The 19,223-nt window shown below is 42.1% G+C and overlaps 1 protein-coding gene across 2 annotated transcripts in view; it reads right to left on the reverse strand.

Annotated features, from left to right (window-relative positions):
• The window catches only part of LOC114435004 (amino-terminal enhancer of split-like), a 30,176-nt gene extending 13,924 nt beyond the window's left edge, over positions 1-16,252 (reverse strand). Inside the window, exons 1-2 of one of the 2 annotated variants that reach the window (XM_028404499.1) lie at positions 15,339-16,252; positions 830-918 (exon numbers count right to left, since the gene is read on the reverse strand). In XM_028404499.1, coding sequence (XP_028260300.1) covers positions 830-918; positions 15,339-15,365 — 116 coding nt within the window. In that variant the 5' untranslated portion in view covers positions 15,366-16,252. The remainder of the gene's footprint in view (positions 1-829; positions 919-15,338) is intronic. The other variant, XM_028404498.1, reaches the window with a different exon arrangement.
• Positions 16,253-19,223: the final 2,971 nt, after the last annotated feature.

Consider the following 19,223-nt stretch of genomic DNA (forward strand, 5'->3'; position numbering starts at 1 on the left):
AGACCAGAGCGGGGATTTTGCACGATATGTCGGGCTTTCATCTGCCTTTGCCTGTCTCTGTAACCGGCAGAGGCAAGCCTCTGGAAGGTTCTGGGAGTACAGGTACAGAGGAACAAACCAACCTCCTCAGGAAGGAAGGCAGGCTTCAAAGACTCCACTCTCACAAAGAGAGGATTTCTTGCTGAGATGCAGGCCCTGTGGCATCCCCCCTGCCCCCCTTTTTATTACGGCTACCAAACAGATCTGTGAAGGTTGGACGTTGAAAGTACCTCAGACTTCTAGAACAGTTGCTGTATTTAAGCACTAAAGGAAGATCAATAGCCGAGGGTAAACGAGATTGATTTAGGTATGAGTCAATGAAGAATGTTTCTTTAGTGTTCAGTGTGGTAAGAGATTCAGACAGACGTCTCAATCTGATCACACTACCCACAGCTACTGCACGTTCACTGTGTTTTTCTGCAAACATTTATTCCTAAATAATTTGTTGAAGGATTCCAGCAAACTAGGTAGTGCTTAGTTTAGTGAAGTGAGTATAGATTTGTAGCAGTGTTATTTTACTGTCTAGGTTCAGTGTTGGTGTTTATTAACAAGCTGTGACAATGTGATGTAAAACAGTGCTGGAAAAAACATACATCTACATTAAAACCCATTCCTGGGAATGGTGTGTTATTGCAGCCTCACTCCATTTAGTTGTTTAACATAGTATATACAGGTAATACAAACACAGCCTAGGGATATAACTCTTACAACACTATACTTATCAGGCTGTCGTTTGTAGCTGGTTCTCTTTGTCGTTTGTGTGATTTTGAATGTGTATTAGTGTTTGCACCTGTGGTACTGTGCTTGAAGAAACTGGAACTCATCCTTGATCCTGTCACAGGAGTCAGAGGTTGTGAATTTCAGCTGCTGCGATGAGGCCTGCCAAAGAGAAAAAAAATTACAGTCAGAACCAAGTGGAAAGAGAAAACGCAGCAAAGATGAGGTGGGGTGAAAGAGAGCAGAGTGGGAGAAATAATTAAAAACATGAACATGAAATCAAGCGGTTTTCAATTTGCCACAGTCCAACGAGTACAGCATTACTAAAGAATTTGTTGCCAACTATGTTTCCACATATGAGGGGCCAAATGTACGAAAGGCTGTGTAGAATCAAAGCTTAAAGTGTACAGAGTAACATGCACACACATTGTCACTGCCAAAATTTCAAATCCCTGCACATGCAGCGCTCTGTTATATACTCTATCACTGTGAAATTATACGCCTGCACACAAAGTCTAACGCACACACAGCCATAATTAGCCATAAATAGATTTCAACACACCCCTATTTAACCTTCTATAGACATAACCCAGACTCAATCTATCCTTGTTCTGGCACCAGGAGCATCTTTACAGTGCTGAGGCAACCTTAAGAGTTATTACCCAGAGCTATTACGAACAATAGCACATGCCGTGAGCAATAACAGCCTATTGATTTATGACACATGAGTGAGTCAAACTTATAATTCAGTGTGCGCTATTATTTCAGGATTCCTTATTGTTAGTCCAACATCAGTTTGGGTGACAACATGCAAACCTATCAGGCTGCTAGAATAAATCTTTCTTGTATGAATAATGACAGCAATACACTTTTATAAATATTATTACAGAGAACTTGGCTAGGACTGTTTTTACAGCTGCTGTATTCTTCAACACATCAATATAATAAATCATAATTATTTTGTCTGACATACAGATTACAGACAAAACTATACAATATTGGTTTTCACCTTTAAACCGTTCTCTTTGTGTATTCTGTTGCTGTACTCTTAATTGCATATTACATAAACAACATAGTTTGTAGAAATACAATAGCTTCATAAAAGCCTATGTAATGGAAAATCTAAGGTAAACAGTAGACCTACAAGAGAGCGAATCGTCTAAACTGACAGCATTACTATGACCTATTTTGGTTCTATGTAGTAGTATTAGTCGAGCAGTTAATTCTATATTCTAGCCTGCAATGCTGTAAATGAAAATAAAAAGAACTTCGGATAAAACTGTGCAAATGCCACCTACGCCATGTAAAATAGACATTGTCAGGGTTGTACAAAGCAAGCTACACCATCGTTCTTCACCTAGCCTGGGTGTTGCTATTAGCCCTTTTTGTGATTCTGCCCACACTACATTCCCCAGGCAGCAGTGCATGGACTGGTTGTGTGTTAGAGCACAGCAAGCATCAAACCCAAATAGGAACAAAATCTCATTATTTCTCAGCATGCTGTATAATGGGTCAGGTGGGGGAAGAAAAAAAAATCGACATTTTCCCACTACGACTGAGCAGGCATAAAAAAAACATCAGAAATCTGATTGCAGCACTTACGGGAAGCTAGCCCACTGCTGTTAGGAATGACCTGTCGCTTTGTAACCTGCACCCCACGACAAGTCGCTCTGCCTCATTTTAAACTACAAATAGGCTGCTTTACATTCACAGAACCGTGGCTACAGAATATGCTAAGCAACAGGATTGCTTCAGGCTGGAGAAACAGACCTGCTTACTTCAAAGGCTGAAATCTTTTTTTTGCTTTGCGGCTCAGTAGGCAGTACCTGGCTAACATGGTTATGGGTTGGGGATTAATTCTTACTAATAGCTTCCCAGGGTTATACCATTGACACTTAAAGACCAGTAGAAATCAAGTTTATATCATGGCACATATAGAAAACTCAGAATGTGTTAAGTTGGAGAAAGTACAAACAGCTACAGCAAAAAAAAGAGTGCCATAAAACAGTGACAACTACGGCGTCCACATTAGACTTTCAAAATATCATGCAAAGTGCTAACATTATCATGCCACCACCACACACACAAACCCCCAATCCACACAACCCAGAACGCCGCTTGGAGACAGAGGCTGCAATTGTAAAGCAGAATAACCTTTTCTATTATCTCTCCAGCCAGTATGGCATTGACCAAACTCAGCAAACAACAGCTCAGCTATATGGGTCTGTGCCACACAAAGCCTGTGTCAACACAAGGCTACAAGCAGCCATGCAACTCACATTGCACTATGTGTGTTTGCTTTTGTGTATGTGAATATGTGTCTATGTACAGGTTGCCCTCTGTGCCAGAGGGCAGAGTTGTTGCTCAAGATCTGATTTCCTCTGCATGAAGTGCAGCATGCAAACGTTTAAAATACCAAAGTTTCTCTGAGTCAATTGCCCCAGGTAGTTGAGGCAGAGGAAACCAAACAAGACAAAGACATCAAAAAGCAATAGGAAGCAAGAAAGGGAGCAAAAAACAAGGCCATAAGGAGCAGATTAAGACTTCCATTAAAAAAGATTTTCTGTCTTTCCCAAAACAGAGTAGTTCAAGCCTTATTCAACAATGCTGGATGTGTCACAAAAACATTTTTAATTAAGCATATTATAATTTGACAAAACAATGCGTTTTCCAAGTGGCTACCAGCCATCAGCTTTTAATTTTAATCATGTATAATTGTGTGATGATGAACCTGTGAAACATGATAATGCAAATTTGTTACTAACTGAGACACACAACAGGCCACATTATAGTGGCTTGGTTGAGCAAATTACACAAAACAACTGTGACTGACTTGCATCTTCATTTAGCCTTGCATTTAACAAGTAATTTGTTAACAGGCTAAATTACACTTGGTGGCATAATTAACTTCTGTAGCCTTTAGGAAAGTGAATTACTTTTTTAACAAAAAAAAAAAAACAGTGCGCCTGCTGCTTATCAGCCCTTCTTTGGCTCTAAATCTTCCATGACTTCCAAAGGGTGCTTCTTGTTCTTATTTATGATTGGTTGTTCAACCTGTCTTTGTATTTATCAGCTGTCATTGGTACTTTTTACAAATTACATTTACTCTGCACTTACAGTTAGGAATAAATCACTGACAGCAACATTCAACTCAAAGGAAGAAACAGGGGAATTTTAATAAGGGATTAGTGCTTGCCAAAGAGGGCAAAAGTAGTAGTTAGCTCTAAGCAGTGGTCAACATCTGGAAGAAGATAAATGTCACACTTTACTTTGTACTTGAAAATGTTTCACAGATTTCTATGACAAATCAGAAAAGCAAAAAAGGAGTTTTGGCTGGTAAGAAAAATTGTAGGCAAAGTCAATGCACATTATAGCACAAAATGCTGCCAACCGGTTTGGAAGAGAGCTGGGACAAAGTCATTAAAGTAGTTTGGAACACATTTAGAGAACAGGTTCCAGTATGTTTTGTATCAAAATCATCCAAATGGCCTAAAAACTGGATTAAACATCCAGCAAAGTAAATTCTCACAGTCCCCAATTCTTTTGCTGCTACACAGCCAGAGTATGTGGGCCCCTCCAAATCCTCTGCAATATACACTGCTAACAATGTTTATTATCTATTTCTCTGTCAGTGACCAAAACAAGGTGCTCCACAGGGGCCTGAGAGCCCACAACAGATGGATGCCCATAATGTTAATGAAATACTGCCGTAATATTGTGACACATGCCATCTGCTGTGACAAAAAAAAAGGTGCCTGCATGCTGCGTGAGCGAATATGTTTGTGCAGTAGAAAGGCAAGGCTAATGTGTGTGTGTGCGTATGCTTTTGTTTATGCTACAGACGAAAAGCCTAGACTGCTGTGAAAGAGAAAGATGAGCAAGAGTGTGTAAGAAAGCTTTAACAGTGTGTGTGTGTGTGTGTGTGTGTGTGCGCGAGGGAGAGAGTTTTGTGTGTGCACATCTGTGTGTGGGGTGTGATAAGACTCTATGTATGATGCTTGGCTGCCAGAGGAACAAATATTCACTGCCATGAATCATACACAGGGATACACAACAGCCCACACACACACACTCCCTTGGATGTAAAATTTGCATAGTGCACACACACACAGAGTACCTAAATGTAGGACAATCTCTAATTTGATTCTGCCCTGCTCCTTTGAGACGTAATTAAAGCATTAAAAAGCTTTGTGCGCTGGTGTGGCAATTGAGACAGTCTTCAGCGAATAAATGGGATTCATCGTTTCAGGAAATTGCTGCCCCACCCCCATTCCCCTCCCGCCAACCCACAGCCCACTCATCGTCACTCCCCACACACACACACACACACCCACATGTTCCTGGCCTCATCATCTGGTCCAATCCATGTGAAATCTACTGTGAACCATAATGTCTATTTTAAATAAGAATCAGACTTAGGCTGTTTCTGCTCCGTAGATCATTCAACAAAAGCGATGTGAAGGGATGGAGATTACGGAGGGGGGCTCAGCTTAACACACAGATCACACTACAGTGATTAGACACACCAACAATACATGAATACAGTAGAGCATTTAGACACACAAGCAACAAGCAGGGTACATACACAAGCACACAGAAAGAAAAAAAAAAGAGCGTGTGTGCATGTGCGCACACACACACACACACACACACACACACACACACACACACACACAATACCAGCAGGATACATTGGAAAACATCCTCCTCAGTATAAATCCTGCCTGAGGGTAGCGGCAGTGTGGGGATTGTATTTCCTGGAGCACTGCCTGACTGTTTACATCTCAGTTGGAGTGTGTTTGTGTGTGGTGTGTGCGTGTGTGTTGGGGGCAGGGATGGAGCCTTGGCATTGTAATCACTCACTAATGACTGGATGTTATCTCACTCCCACTTCTAAATGAAAGCAGAAGATCCACACTGACGAACAGTTGGCCTATTTCTCAATGCCAGGTTGTCTGTTTGCTCCATGGCAACAGTCTCAAGGATGCCATTTGAGCCATCCGCTTCGTCCATCACAGTTTCCCACTGTTCAGTTTGAGTGAAGAGGAGAGACGCAAACACATTATTATTCAAGGATAACGCTTTTCCTAAATGACTGAAAAGAAAAGTGTTCCTGTTGAAAGCAAAACAATCATTAGCCTTTTTTCAGCTGACTTTGTTGGAAAGATTACAAATTGTAGGGGTAAATTAAAGACCAGGTTTGAGCACAGTATGTGTGTGGTTTCACATAAATACAAGGGGTGCACAATACCACTTACTTTCAGGCGTGGGTACACTTACATTTGGATACTTGCAGATATCAACAGTGCCTAATAATAATGGATAATTTTTACCATAAAAGTTACAATTACCACAAAAGTCCCTTCTGAAGACAATATGTGCTCAAGCTTTGAGAAAGGACCAGTCCACTGCACAGTGAAGAGTGCACTGCTGGGCTAAATGTCAGTGTTGTGTTTTATGTGTGCCTGGCTGTGAATGTGACTGCATAGGTGTTCCTGTTATACTATTTTAAAACCTCCCTGAAGAGTCTGTTCTACAGGACTGTACAATCAGCATTGACTCACACTGTCTTCTCAAAAAGAGGTCAGATTCTTAGGACATGTGGTCAGCATCACCATCTGATGGTTTTTGATTTGTATGGCACATATTGTCCCTAACTGAGAAAGTCTGACACCCCCATTAGTAGGTTGAACTTGACAAAACTGCCAAACTAGTCTGCTCATGTTATGACTATGACAACTTATCCATATCCCTGGGCAGAGGCATTTGCACCTTGAATAGATAGCTAGCTGTGTGAAACATTAAGATGCTACAGAAATACAGGCTAATGTCCTCAAGCTAAATATTTCACACACTCTTACAGAAGGGGTACATTAATAGCACCAATGACCACCTTTAGAGAACAACACTAAAGAACAGGGGCATCCTTACATGCCTTAAGCGGCACAAAGACATAAGACACCAAAACAGGGCTAAAATAATGACTTTACCACAACATAACAATAGGAGGTGTCCAAAGCCCATTTTTTTCTGCGTGAAACGTTCTACAGAGAGGGTTCCCCAGTCAAATCTGATCTGTGCACTGGTGTACAAAACACATGGAGTCTGTGTCTAACATTTGGGCAAACCTTTCAGCAAATATCCATCATGACATGATTCACCGAGCCAGACACTGAGGGCTTAAGCCTTTTGCTAATACACCAGCCCCAAACAAGATCGCATCCTCCATCTAAGAATAGCTCCAACCAAACAATTCCATCTAAATATCCCGGATTAGTGTTCGGTCTAAAGCATATGAGCCCAGTGATCTGAAAGAGGGACAGGGCTAACTGGCCTGCATCCAAGCTCACCACAGCCAGCTCAGTCTGGGCCAAAAGGAAAGCCTTGCTATGTTAGCTATGTGTGCGAGAGGAGAGGCAGAGGAATAGGATTGTGTCTTCAGCCGCTCTGGACAGGGGCTTTAGAGCGCGGGGAGAGCCTAATCCTGTTTCGGCCAGGAATTTGATTTTGATTATTATCTCTCACAAACCAAGCGGAGGCTTACCCCCATTTCTGCACCGTTATCCCCACAACACACACACACACACACACCTCCCTCTTGCTGCCCAACAGATTTGACCTCGTTAAGATGCTTTAAAGGGGATTATTCTACTTTTATCACTTCGAGTGAAGTGCCCTTGCAAACATAGGCTTGGCATGGCTTGGCTTCCCACCCTCTGCAGAACTATCTTGACCCCATGAGCAAGGCCAGCCAAGCGCACAGTACACACAAACACACAAACATGACAGTTGAGGCACACTGCCCTGCAAACACTGATGCCGCACAAACACAGACACACACACACACACAGTAAAAGAGTAAAGAGATTGCAAAGCCAAGGGAAGTGGGCAATTTGTCAAGAGTGGGGAAAGTGGTAAGGCCGACATGACTGTGGGTTTGGAGACCATGGCTGAGATTAAAGCCAGGCGCGCAGAAGGGGGGCTTTAAGATTACACCCAGTACGGTTGTGCAGATGATTGATGCCTGCTTGTAAAAACCAAGGTTATTACTTACAACCGTCAGCGAAAGAGGAAAGACGGGGAGGGAGGAAAGAAAGATTAGTCCCACTGTTTGCAACAAGTAAGTGGACAATAAAAGCATGGTGGGGACACTAGGGAACTTCTATTTTATATTCTTTTCTGAGGGGCCTGCACTTTGTTCTTTTATATGAACAGCTGCTCAAATTTCGATCCATTCATTTTGAGTGTTGAATCATGATGCCATGTTTAGACTGACAGTATCTTTGTGTCCAAAAAAAGGTTGGTTAAAGCATTTAAAGATGCTTCACCTTCACCTGTAAGAGCCATGACACATCAAGCTGATGATCAGTCATTGACATCTTCTGCTATTGAATGTCGTTACCATACTGCTGTGCACCCTGTGGCAGCAATATGCAGCAGAGTCTTTCAGTGAAACAGATCTGTCGGACTGCATGAGAAGAGAAACAAGAATCAGGAGGGCATACAGAAGTTTTGTCTCATTTTTCATCCTTATCTTATCTGACCACTCCAATACACAGATTTTATAAGAACACATCCATCAGGAGCCATCTGTTGTGAGACATTGTTATGAAAGTCCCAAGAAAGCATTTCAATACTAAAGGCTGTTCCATACTCCACGAGAACAGAGAACAGAGAACTCGCTCCACGGGTGGTAAGAGTAAAAAAAAAGTTTGTCTCGGCACGGAGGTACCATACTCCGCAAGACATGTGTGTGCAGAACTCCCTCATATGGCCCTCCTATGCAGCGCACGTCACACACAAAAGGTTGACAAAGGTTGTGCGCACAGTCGTGGTTACCTGGCCTAACGAGCTGATAATGCTCAGGGAAGATGGCGTACAGCATGACAATAGATAGAAGATCAGTGTAGCTGACTGTAGCAGACCTCTGGTCTGTGTGAGTTTAATTCTGTGAATGTGAGGTTCAATACTGGGATTAGTTTTTATCGCCACCTTTTGGACAGACACTGTCCTCTGTGCGCTGTGTTTCTCCGTTGTACTTCCTCCTCCTGTCTGTGTGTTCTGTACCTGAAGAAGCTCTTGCGCTTCTCCACATTCATCACGCCCAAAATAAATTCCGACCAATCACAACATGGTTGACGCACAGCCTTGAGAGAAAAAGTTCTGCCCAGGGAATGTGTCCGAGAGCACTGCACAACGGGCGGTCCAAGAGAAAAATGATGTCATTTTGTGGGTGTAACGTCGGCAGGGGGAAGGGAGTTCTCTGTTCTTGTGGAGTATGGATCCAGCTTAAGGTAAACCCTAGCACTATTTAAAACAAAGCTCTATCTTCTATGTGTAAATGTCCTTAGCTTGTGTAACACTGACAGGACGTCCTGTCGCAAATACCAACGACGTAACTGACAGGTACTGGTGTTTACTCAGGAACAGCAGGATGCCAGCTCTGTCACAGCAGGACAGGGATAACACCTGCCAACCTGTATTCTGAATACAACACACCAGCAACCAGTATAGTTTGATTGTGGTCTGTCCTCAATTTCCCCTCCAGCAATTGAGGTTTGCTGGGAATTTTCATGGTGACTAAAAGGGGATCTTAGTAGGGATGAAGCATTATATTGTTTCAATTGTGGCCTTTAATGCTCTTTGGCCTATGAACTGAGCAGCTAATTCTCTTGTCTGGACTGGTGCATTGTCGTGTATGATGGCAATTCTATGGGCCGTGGCCAAGCCGAGCCAATCATGCCGCCTCCCATCGAGCCGCTTTGTTCCAGCCCATCGCTCCGTCTGCTCTGGGGAAGGGCTACTCCACCAACCACCTTCTCTCTTCCCACCTCCTACATTCTCTTTGTAGAAGGGCACTGCTGAATACTGACGCTGTTCTTCACTCCAAATCCAACTTCATCCCCACAAAATGCATATGCACATGCACACTACCTGATGAGCCCTTTGACTCTATCTGAACATGACATGCCAACTAACTGCCAATTAAATTTTTTTGTATTCACACAGAACATCTTTCAGGCATGCACGCACACACAAATGCACACATACACAATCTTAAATGTATACAACAAAAGGCCATCCCACACAAACTAAGCTGTCAATTACTCATGAATTTGTAAAATGACAGCATGCATGCTGCTTCCATAAATGCAGCAGAGGCACATACACACACACACGGCTCTGCAGATTTGGTACCACTCAGCCGACATCTGTTTTTATTTATATTCATGTTCTTTCTGGTTTGCTGCAGCTCTTTGTGTAAAGCAAAGCGGGCCGAGCTGACAAAGAAGATCAGATACAGTCTGACTTGTTTTCAATAATATTTCAGGCAATGCAGTGTTAAAATAAATCTTTATAATTACAAGAGAAAATCAATTTTAGGCAAGTTCAAAATAATGACATTGTCTGTCAGTATCAAGTCAGATGCTGCTCTGGTGTACACTGTGAACTCCAAAGGGAAGCAGTTTATTCTCTTAGCAATCATACTTAAGAATTGGGTTGCAGCATTTTAGGGGTCACTTCCTTTAGCTTCCCTAATTGCTATGCAGCCTAGAAAATTTTATGTCCTACAAATAATTTTAGAGCAGCCCTAGTTACCATTTTTTGAGCTTTGGCAGGAATCAGTAGTGAATATTGAGACCAAGACAATATACAAATTCATGTATTTGGTCAATACTTCTGTCCTAAGTGTTGGCTGATATTTTACAAAGAAAAGCGCTAGGTTGAGCTATAATCCAGCTCAGGTGATCCCCACATGATGCCCTTGCATGTTTATACTAAACCAAAAAAAATCAGACATGATTATACTCCCATGTTTGCTTTAAGCTTGAATACTGCAATCCTACAACAACCCAGTGCAGTGAATCCCATGTGTTTAAAAGACATGTCCTGGTGTTGTGTACATGCACACAAAATTATTCTTCCATATAAGGTGTGTGTGTGTGTGTGCACTGTTTACAACAAATGAATACAAAGCACACAGGAAAGCTGCTGGCTTCTTCTTATTGCTTTTGTGTTATCTGTTTTTAGGAATGAAGTAGAAAAGTTGCGTAGGTCACCATTGTGGACAGTTTTATGGGCATACAAGCTTGCTACATGTAGCCAGCTGATAGAAGTACAAGTGAGCATTTGAATGGGCATTCACATGCACCTTTTCTGCCTACTTAAAGTTAAGTCAGTGTGTCTGTGTGTTCAACAAGAGAAAGGCTGCACCAGTCTACACCCCTCCCCTTTAAACCAACCCAAAAGCATTTTGACAATCATCCACTGTGGCCCTTCACAAAAATCAACATCACCTGTGACCCGTGGCCTCAACTCGGCCACTCAAAAGTAGGGCCTCCTGCAGGGTGGTGGTGTTTGGGAGGGGTGGGGGGGTATGCAGGTCCGTGTTTGTCATGCTAATCAGCTGGCCTAACCTTAGCGACCCAGACATCTGCTGGCCTGCGTGTGTCAAGCCCCACATTCAATTTGTTCCCCACATACAAAAAGCAGATAAGACTCTTGAGGCTGGTAAGAATGTCTGTGTGTATGTGTGTTCTTGTTGTTGATGTTGTAAGGGAAAAATCCTTTTATTCCTATGCATGTACTAGAGCAATAATTACCAGCAGTGTCCAGTACTCCCCCATCAAAAGACACACACAGCCAGGCTTGTAGCTCTTTCTCTCTCACTCACTCACAGACACACACACTTCCCTGTGTGTGTGTTAGTGAGAAATGTGTGTGTGTGCAGCAGAGCGATGGAGCAGGGGTGGGGGGAGTTTGTTTAATGGGCAAGACAGGGGACCGTGGGGATTAAGCTCCCCCCAGCTGGAGGCTTTAGAGAAAAGGCTGGGGGCTGTTCTGTTAATTCAAGTGGGCTTAATAATGCCTGTGCACCCTCTGCCCCTGACCCTCCCACCACTACATCAGATCTGGGAGGAAACGCATGATAAAGGGAGACAAGGAGGAGGAGGAGGAGGTGGTGGTAGTGTGTGTGTGTGTGTGTGTGTGTGTGTCTGCAACCTGTGGCCATTTCTACAGTTGAGCATGGGCTCAGGGGAGACTTGAGAGATTTCACCTCCATATTACTTGCAGTACTCTCTGGCTTTGGCACCAGGCCTTTCTGTTGCTCCACTTTCACACCACAGCCAGCTTTGTTGAAGCTGCATTAGGATTAATCAACACCCAAACAATATGGCAAATGCTGTCAACTGGGTCAGGCACAGTGCCACGATCAAATGAGGGCTTTTTCCCTCTTAAACCAATGAACTGTGCCCGTAACCTGCAACAGGGGATTAAAAATGTGCCTGTTTAAATAATAATAATAATAATAATAATAAATAAAAAACATACAGGGATCCCTGTTAATACTTGGAAACCTCTCTTTTACACTGGATAGAAAGACCCACTACTATCTGGCTTTTGTGTCCAATAGGAACATTTCAGGCTCTATGTAATAGAAAGATAGGAAAGGAATTGACTGCCATCTACACCAAGGCTTCCAAGCATGTATGCCAACTCCTGTGTAAATACGGTATAAGGCCACATCTGATCAGTTCTAAAGATAATATGCATCTATACGACCAAAACAATCCAGTGTAATTTAAACCCATCTAGAGCACTAAGAGCAGTGGACAAACAGTAAAAAACTTCCCAGGATGAGAAAGAAAATCCATCTCTTGTGTATATATAAAATCTAAAAGCAGATTGTCCTCTGCCATTAGGCCTTTCACATTCACATTAACAAAATAAACTGCTTAAAGCATCTCAGTAAAGGCAACAGGAAACGCCGTATCATTATTTTAATGCAATGTAACCGCACATCACCACCATCATGTACATAGTTTCCTCTGTGGGTTCTCTGCTGCTATCAAAGGGGCAAAGCTGACAAAAGATGATCCTTGATTGTGTACATCCACTGTGGAATTGTAAAGCTTTTGTTCACATCATACGCCAAGAAGGAACTTTAAAGCTAACATTTCTACATATGTGAGAAAAGGAGAATAAATGAGAAAGCAGATCTAGAGGAGGGTAAGTACGTTTGAGAGACCCATCATCTGTCGTTATGCAGCTGTGCTGTTACTCTCTCATCCTCCAGCTCCTTATCTGTGACACTCATATCTATATGGGTGTCACACATTCTCCCCATCCTTGGACCCTGTGACAGCAGCAGCAGCTGCTGAAAAGAGCCAAGATTTCAAGGAGGGGAGGACATGTATGTATGAACAGAACGAGGAAAGCCACAGTGGAGGCAGTTGGAAATGAATGGCTGTAGTCAGTTAAGACTGGACCAGCTGCAGCTCCTGTGAAGAGACATGTTAAATTCCCAAAACCCATTTTTAATCCTGTGCGCTGGGTCTTAATACTCCAATCAAGCAGCATAAGGGCACTCAATTGGATTAGAAAAAATAACTTCGCAGACAGGCAGACGGGCAGGAGTGGAGTGGCCCAGCTGCTCTCACCTTGGAAAAAGGTGACTGAGTTCTCACCCCATCAGGAGGTGACTGTTTGAAAGAAGGGCTGTAAGATGTCCACCACCACTACATCTTAAAACATTTGCTACGTCCATGCCTTGCATCCATATGACTCAAATCTTTTAGGACATCTTAAAAAAAGAGACATTTAAAAAAGATGCCCCCATCTTAGATTTATGTTCAAACATATAATCAAAGGGACTGTGATGGATGAGAGCAAGAGGGACAAAGAGGGACAAAGTTCAAGGCACAATGTTGTGACAACACAGCATGTCTGTGGGACACTATTGTTCCTGTGATTCGCAGAGAATGGTTATGTGATATGCATTTTTAGAGATGACAGAAAATATTCTAAGAAACGTTGCTTAAATGTTGAAAGGGACAAATCCTTGGAATGTAGAGTTCAAGTAACTAATATACTCTAACATCACAATTAATAAACTCTGATAATCCATAATCCATACACTGCAACCACAAAGGGGTTCCTGTTGTGAAGAATAAAAGTGAAGACACGCAGGAGAAAACAAAAGATCACAGCTTCTCGCTCAAAGAGTGAGCAGTCTACGAGTCTCTGTCATCATTTGCATGGAGCTGCACCAACCATGACATGGGTTTTTGTTTGTAACCTGCTTTTGAAGACAAAGAAACAAGCACCGACACAACCTTTTCCACAGATATTATTCACACCCGGTTGCTTCGTTTTCAATCACTGCATTGTTTATTTGACGAATCATCATTCCCCTTCATTTTCATTAAGTAAAACTGATCTAACTTCTCACCGATCATTTTCACCTGCTGTTCTACACTCCACAAATCCACAAATAGGGCGTATTTTACAATCTGAATAATTGGTCCAACCTCATGCTAAAACTACTCTAACGTAGATAACAAGGCGTCAGATCTAAACAAGTACTAAACAACTGCAGCCACTGAGATAAAACTCAGAGTAAAATGAATGATACCTGTAAAACTATTTATGATCAATGATAATGAAGTTTTTTCCAAACTGGATTTTCAGACACAAACATCTGCATTTTAACTTACTGGTCTTTAACACCTTTATGGGATTTTATTGATCTGACAAGCTAGGCTGCTTCCAGAGGTTCCCAAATCCTTACATCCTGTTTTCAGGTCTGGGGACTCACATAATCATCACCATCATCTTCATCAGCAGCAGAAGCAGCAGCAGCACAATCAGTCAACCACAGACTGAGTGCCAAAGGGCAAAGCATTCATGTCACAAGACATTCAGGTTCCAGCTCCAGCAAACAACACTTACCCTTTCTGCTGCTCAAAGAACTAGTGGTGGAAACAACACATTTCCAGAGAGACACAAAGGGCACAGTCCCCAATAACAAAACAGTCTACCTGCTGGTCTGCCTGATTGATACTTGCACTAGATACCCAAAATGATCAACCAAAACTAGGAGGGGGGAAACACCATATCTCAGAGCAGGCAGGTTTCTTAATAATATTAATTTCAGACTAGACACCAACCAAAAACAACAACAATTTAATCAGAAACCCACAACTAATAGAATTACTGCTGGGCACTTCTACTGCACCAAGTGACACAGTTCTGCTAGTTACTAAACATGCATGTATGACCAATGGGCTGGGAGACCTCATCACTGATGAATGCATGGCCTGGTCTGAGTTTCTGTTACCATGGAAACCTGAGATTTAGGGGGAACAGAGGAGATGTGCGCATTTTCCTGTCAGCCTGCCAGGTGCATTTTGTATGGACACCATTTTTTTCTATTTTTTATTTTTTTTTTAAATATCGTTTGTAAAATAAATGAGACTTAATCGACACACCATGCATTTGAAGATGACTTCATTGACATCACCTGGAACAAAGTTTAACAGCTTCCAGTGCAAATTCAGAATATTTTCTAATATTTCCAACCGCACATCTTCTGCAGAACTTACTAGAACTTTACAGCACTTTCCCTCTGTCCCATAAATGTCCTGTCTGTGAGAAAACATTACACTAAAAACAAGTTGCATAAATCATTTCTCCTCCTAAACTAAACCTGCCAAGAAAAAAAAACACTCGGTACCTAATTTGCTGCACAAATGTCACATTATATAAAAAAGAAAAAGAAAAGAAAAAGAATCACTTACTGAGTGTCTTGATTGTGGAAACATCATGTCAGTTCCTTGTTTGTTGCCTTCCTTTTCCAAATTAACAGTGTGGCCGGTGTTTATGTTTTCCTCTGGTCCTTTGTCCACAGCTTGCCCAGCCTAACACAGGAGCTGTCCAGCGTTAGCAGGATGACTAGCTAACAGTAGCTAGCGGGATCTCCCCCCCTCAAAAATCTAAAAATGAAGCCGAATAAACGCGAGGTAAAGAGTCGCCGTGATATCCGCATTCAGCGGTACCTGTCCCGACCCCGTATTTACTGTGTGTGTGAACAGGAAACCACCATCAGTGCCTGGCTCCTCTCGGGCTAAGCTAGCTAATTCTTCAAAAGCTGTCAGTCAAAATGATTCATCGCTGTTGCAAAGCTTTCCGCCTCAACGCACAAGCGGCAGCGGTGCGAGCTCAACGCATGTAAATTAATAACGTTATGCACACACACACATACACATACACACAAGATCTCACACACACACTAGCGCGCACACACACACACACACACACTGAGGTGTTTGGATGTAGCTAGCGTAATGTCTCCTTCTGTCGTCTTCAAAGCTTCCAGTTCCTTCAGCCAGCTGCGAGCACGCTGATGAAAAAGTGAAGAAAAACCTCCGGTGTAACACCCAGAAATAACAAAATGTCTGCGGGTTCGCTTAAGTTGAATCTCCGCTTTTAGTCCAACGGCAACAAATTGGTGTAAGGACAAAAACCTGACAGGATACAACTGGACTCGAAACTGAAATCTTTTTCCGAGTTGAAGCTGTGAACGTTTCTCCTGTCTGAACCTGAGGCTGTGAAATGAGAGTGGATTTGTTTGCGGTAAGTGAAGCCAGAAAGTCAGTCCATTCCAGGAGCTGGTGGTGGAGAGGCGAGACGCTGCCGAGCTGAACGCCCCACACAGAAACACGGCGTGTAGAAGAGCCGGGGGGAGCCGCTCTACACGGCGCGGATCTACACCACAGCAGCAGCAGCAGCTGATGTCTGAGCAGCGAGCGCCTCACGTGGACAGGTCAGCAGCACGCGAGCGCCCGCGCGGCAGGAGGAGGTGCGTGGGGAGGTCCCACGAAAAATCACGACCTGTGGACTCTTTCCACAAGTTGGGCTGGAGTCTTCCGGAAATCCTCTGACCCAGTTCTCCGTCCATCTGGTCCAAATTCACTCCTCACACATCAACTCTGTGGATAATACTCTGGTCCACTTCCTGCCTAGTATATCCACCCACAGCATGTGGCTCAGTGCTCATGGTGGGGCTGGTTGGTGTGTGTGCGTCATTTAGCATAATAACAACAACAACAATAATAATAATAATAATAATAATAACAATAAGCAACCAATCACAAATGTTGAACTAAAGAACTTCCTGTTGTCACATTGAAAAACATACATTTCTGTATATGCCATGTTAATTTTAAATTAGATGTCAGCAACACCTTTGTAACTGTCTAACTGTTGGATTGTTGTGTAATGCTAAAACACACACACAGACCGGTTGAAACAGCTAACAGCTAATGAGGTTAATTGGCACCAGATCAGTGACATAAACATTAAATAAAAACATCACAGAGCTGCTCAGAAGTTTGTGAAGCCTTTTTATATTTAATTTTTATATTTCTGCATAAGTATGACCCAAAACATCTACTGACAGTGGAAAAAGAGAACCTACTCAAACAAATGAAACGTTTCACGTTGTCATGTATTCAGTCAGGATAATGATCCAATGTTATTATATTAACAGTATGTGAACCGTCACAGTCTGCTGTGTGAACCCTTGTGCTGCAATAACAGTAACATTACATTTCATTTTGATTAGTACAGAATATTCTGAAGTGCTCACAAACAGGCAAGCAGCACTGTATAGATGCTGGAAGGGTCTGAGTTCAGAGAAGATTGATTCAAGTGAAGCACAACTGTGCTGTGAGCCGATTAATCCACGTGTGAAATTCATCTGAAAATCATGGATGCATGCGGGAGGACAGGGCACATCTGTGAGCACACAGTCATGTATGGGTTGTGCATCAGTGACAGTATCATTATATTAGAATGATCTAATGCACGTTTTAAAGACATTACACTGAAATATTCTCAGGTAAATACCTAAAAATGTGTTGCTGAGGAGTGCTGACCTTGTTTTTAGAACGACTATTGTAAACAGTAAGATGAATCACATCACATGTGTATGTAGCTGCAGAACATAAACTCACCTTCCTGATAGCTGGTGTGCTCCATGAGCTCTTCTTTGTTGGTGCAGCTCCTGTTATCCTGTAAAATTAGTTCCACTTAAAGCACATTATTAAACCAGCCACATTTGAGTTCATTTAATATTTACTGCACATGTATAGTGTATGTGATGTATAAAACCAACAGTTCAATAATGTGGTGAATGCATTCAGAAATTATACAAGGACTGTACAAGGATGCAATAAGAGAGTATAGGAACATATTTTATTCCAATTTAAAACATTTAAAGGAGAAGGCTATGTAAAAATCATTTTCATGTTTGAATGAGGTTCAGGCAACAGTGGTTGAAATGAAACATACAAAAAGAGAAATATGGCTAAAATACTGTAAATCAATAACCATTAGGACCCTTTTCTCAAGGGCATTGCATGAATAGAATATCTCACCCGCCCACTCCCTCCCCTACCTGACAAACACATGCACTTAAAATGACACTTATCTTAAAAACAGCAGTTCATCATTAATCTTAAATATAGAATAAAATTGTCCTTTTTTGTTAATTAATCATACTTAGTGTTTGTTTTAAAAACTGGACCATGAAATTCACAGGCCCTCTGATTTTTCACAACATTGGCACTTGTTAAGAATCTGGCTTTACAAAGAAAGGGGATTGGCACACTCATTGTACAGAATTTACATTTGGTATACTTAAAAAAGAAAAAAAGAAAAAAAATCAAACAAAAAAATACATTACTTTCAATTTGTACACCACTACACAAAGTTAACTCTTTAAAAAAAAAAAAAAAAAAAACATCTGTCATCTTAAGTGGTCCTAAATACATGTCTTAAGGTGTGTCAACCTTCCAAAGAGAAAACACAATGCAAAGATAGCTTTTAATATCACTGTATGTCCATCCCTCTAACCACAATGGAGCTCAAGCATAAGCGATAGCCATCGACATGTACACACACACATACACACACACAGCGACCTCAGAGTACCAACGAGCGCGCTTGAATGGACATCTAAAGTTGCATGAATGCAAGCCCATTGCAGTGGTGCAGTTTCAGTGCCTTCGACCCAGAGAGAGAGAATACACAGTCCGGTCAAATAAAGAAGAAGAGAGAGAGCGTGGAGAATGGCGTACGTAAACTCACAGCACATTCGCTCGCTCGCCATCATTACCACCGAAACACAAATTCAGTACCTTCACTTGGCAAAAGTTTCAATAAATACATTAATACTGAGGCTAAAGCTTCATCTGGAAAAGAAATAAACATGAATCAAAAGTTTTACCTCAGAGATCTGGGTCCGGTTCTAACAATATTTTTTAAAATCATCTTTCCTGTCTTTTGCCTGGCACAGTATTTTGTACTGGATTTTAAAAAAATGCATTCTGTGTGGAATGAAACAAAAACTTCTAAACACCAAGCTCTTCTGATAGCTCAGCGTGGCCATTTGACTCTGAACAAAGACCAAGCAATAGAAGCTGAATCAAGTCAGTCTGCAGGACAGTAACTCATCTATAAGGAAATGTGTAAAAGAGCACATGCCTGCTGTTCAGGTAGTGAGCCACAGTTCAGGCAGAGCCGAGCAGACGCCCTGAAAGCCATGCTGAGAATGTTAAAACGGACATCACCGAGGTATCCCAGCAGTGCAGCAGAACACAAAATTCCTCTCTAAGCTCTTA

The sequence above is a fragment of the Parambassis ranga genome, chromosome 4 (assembly GCF_900634625.1).
Source record: "Parambassis ranga chromosome 4, fParRan2.1, whole genome shotgun sequence".
In the NCBI taxonomy this organism is placed as follows: domain Eukaryota; kingdom Metazoa; phylum Chordata; class Actinopteri; family Ambassidae; genus Parambassis; species Parambassis ranga.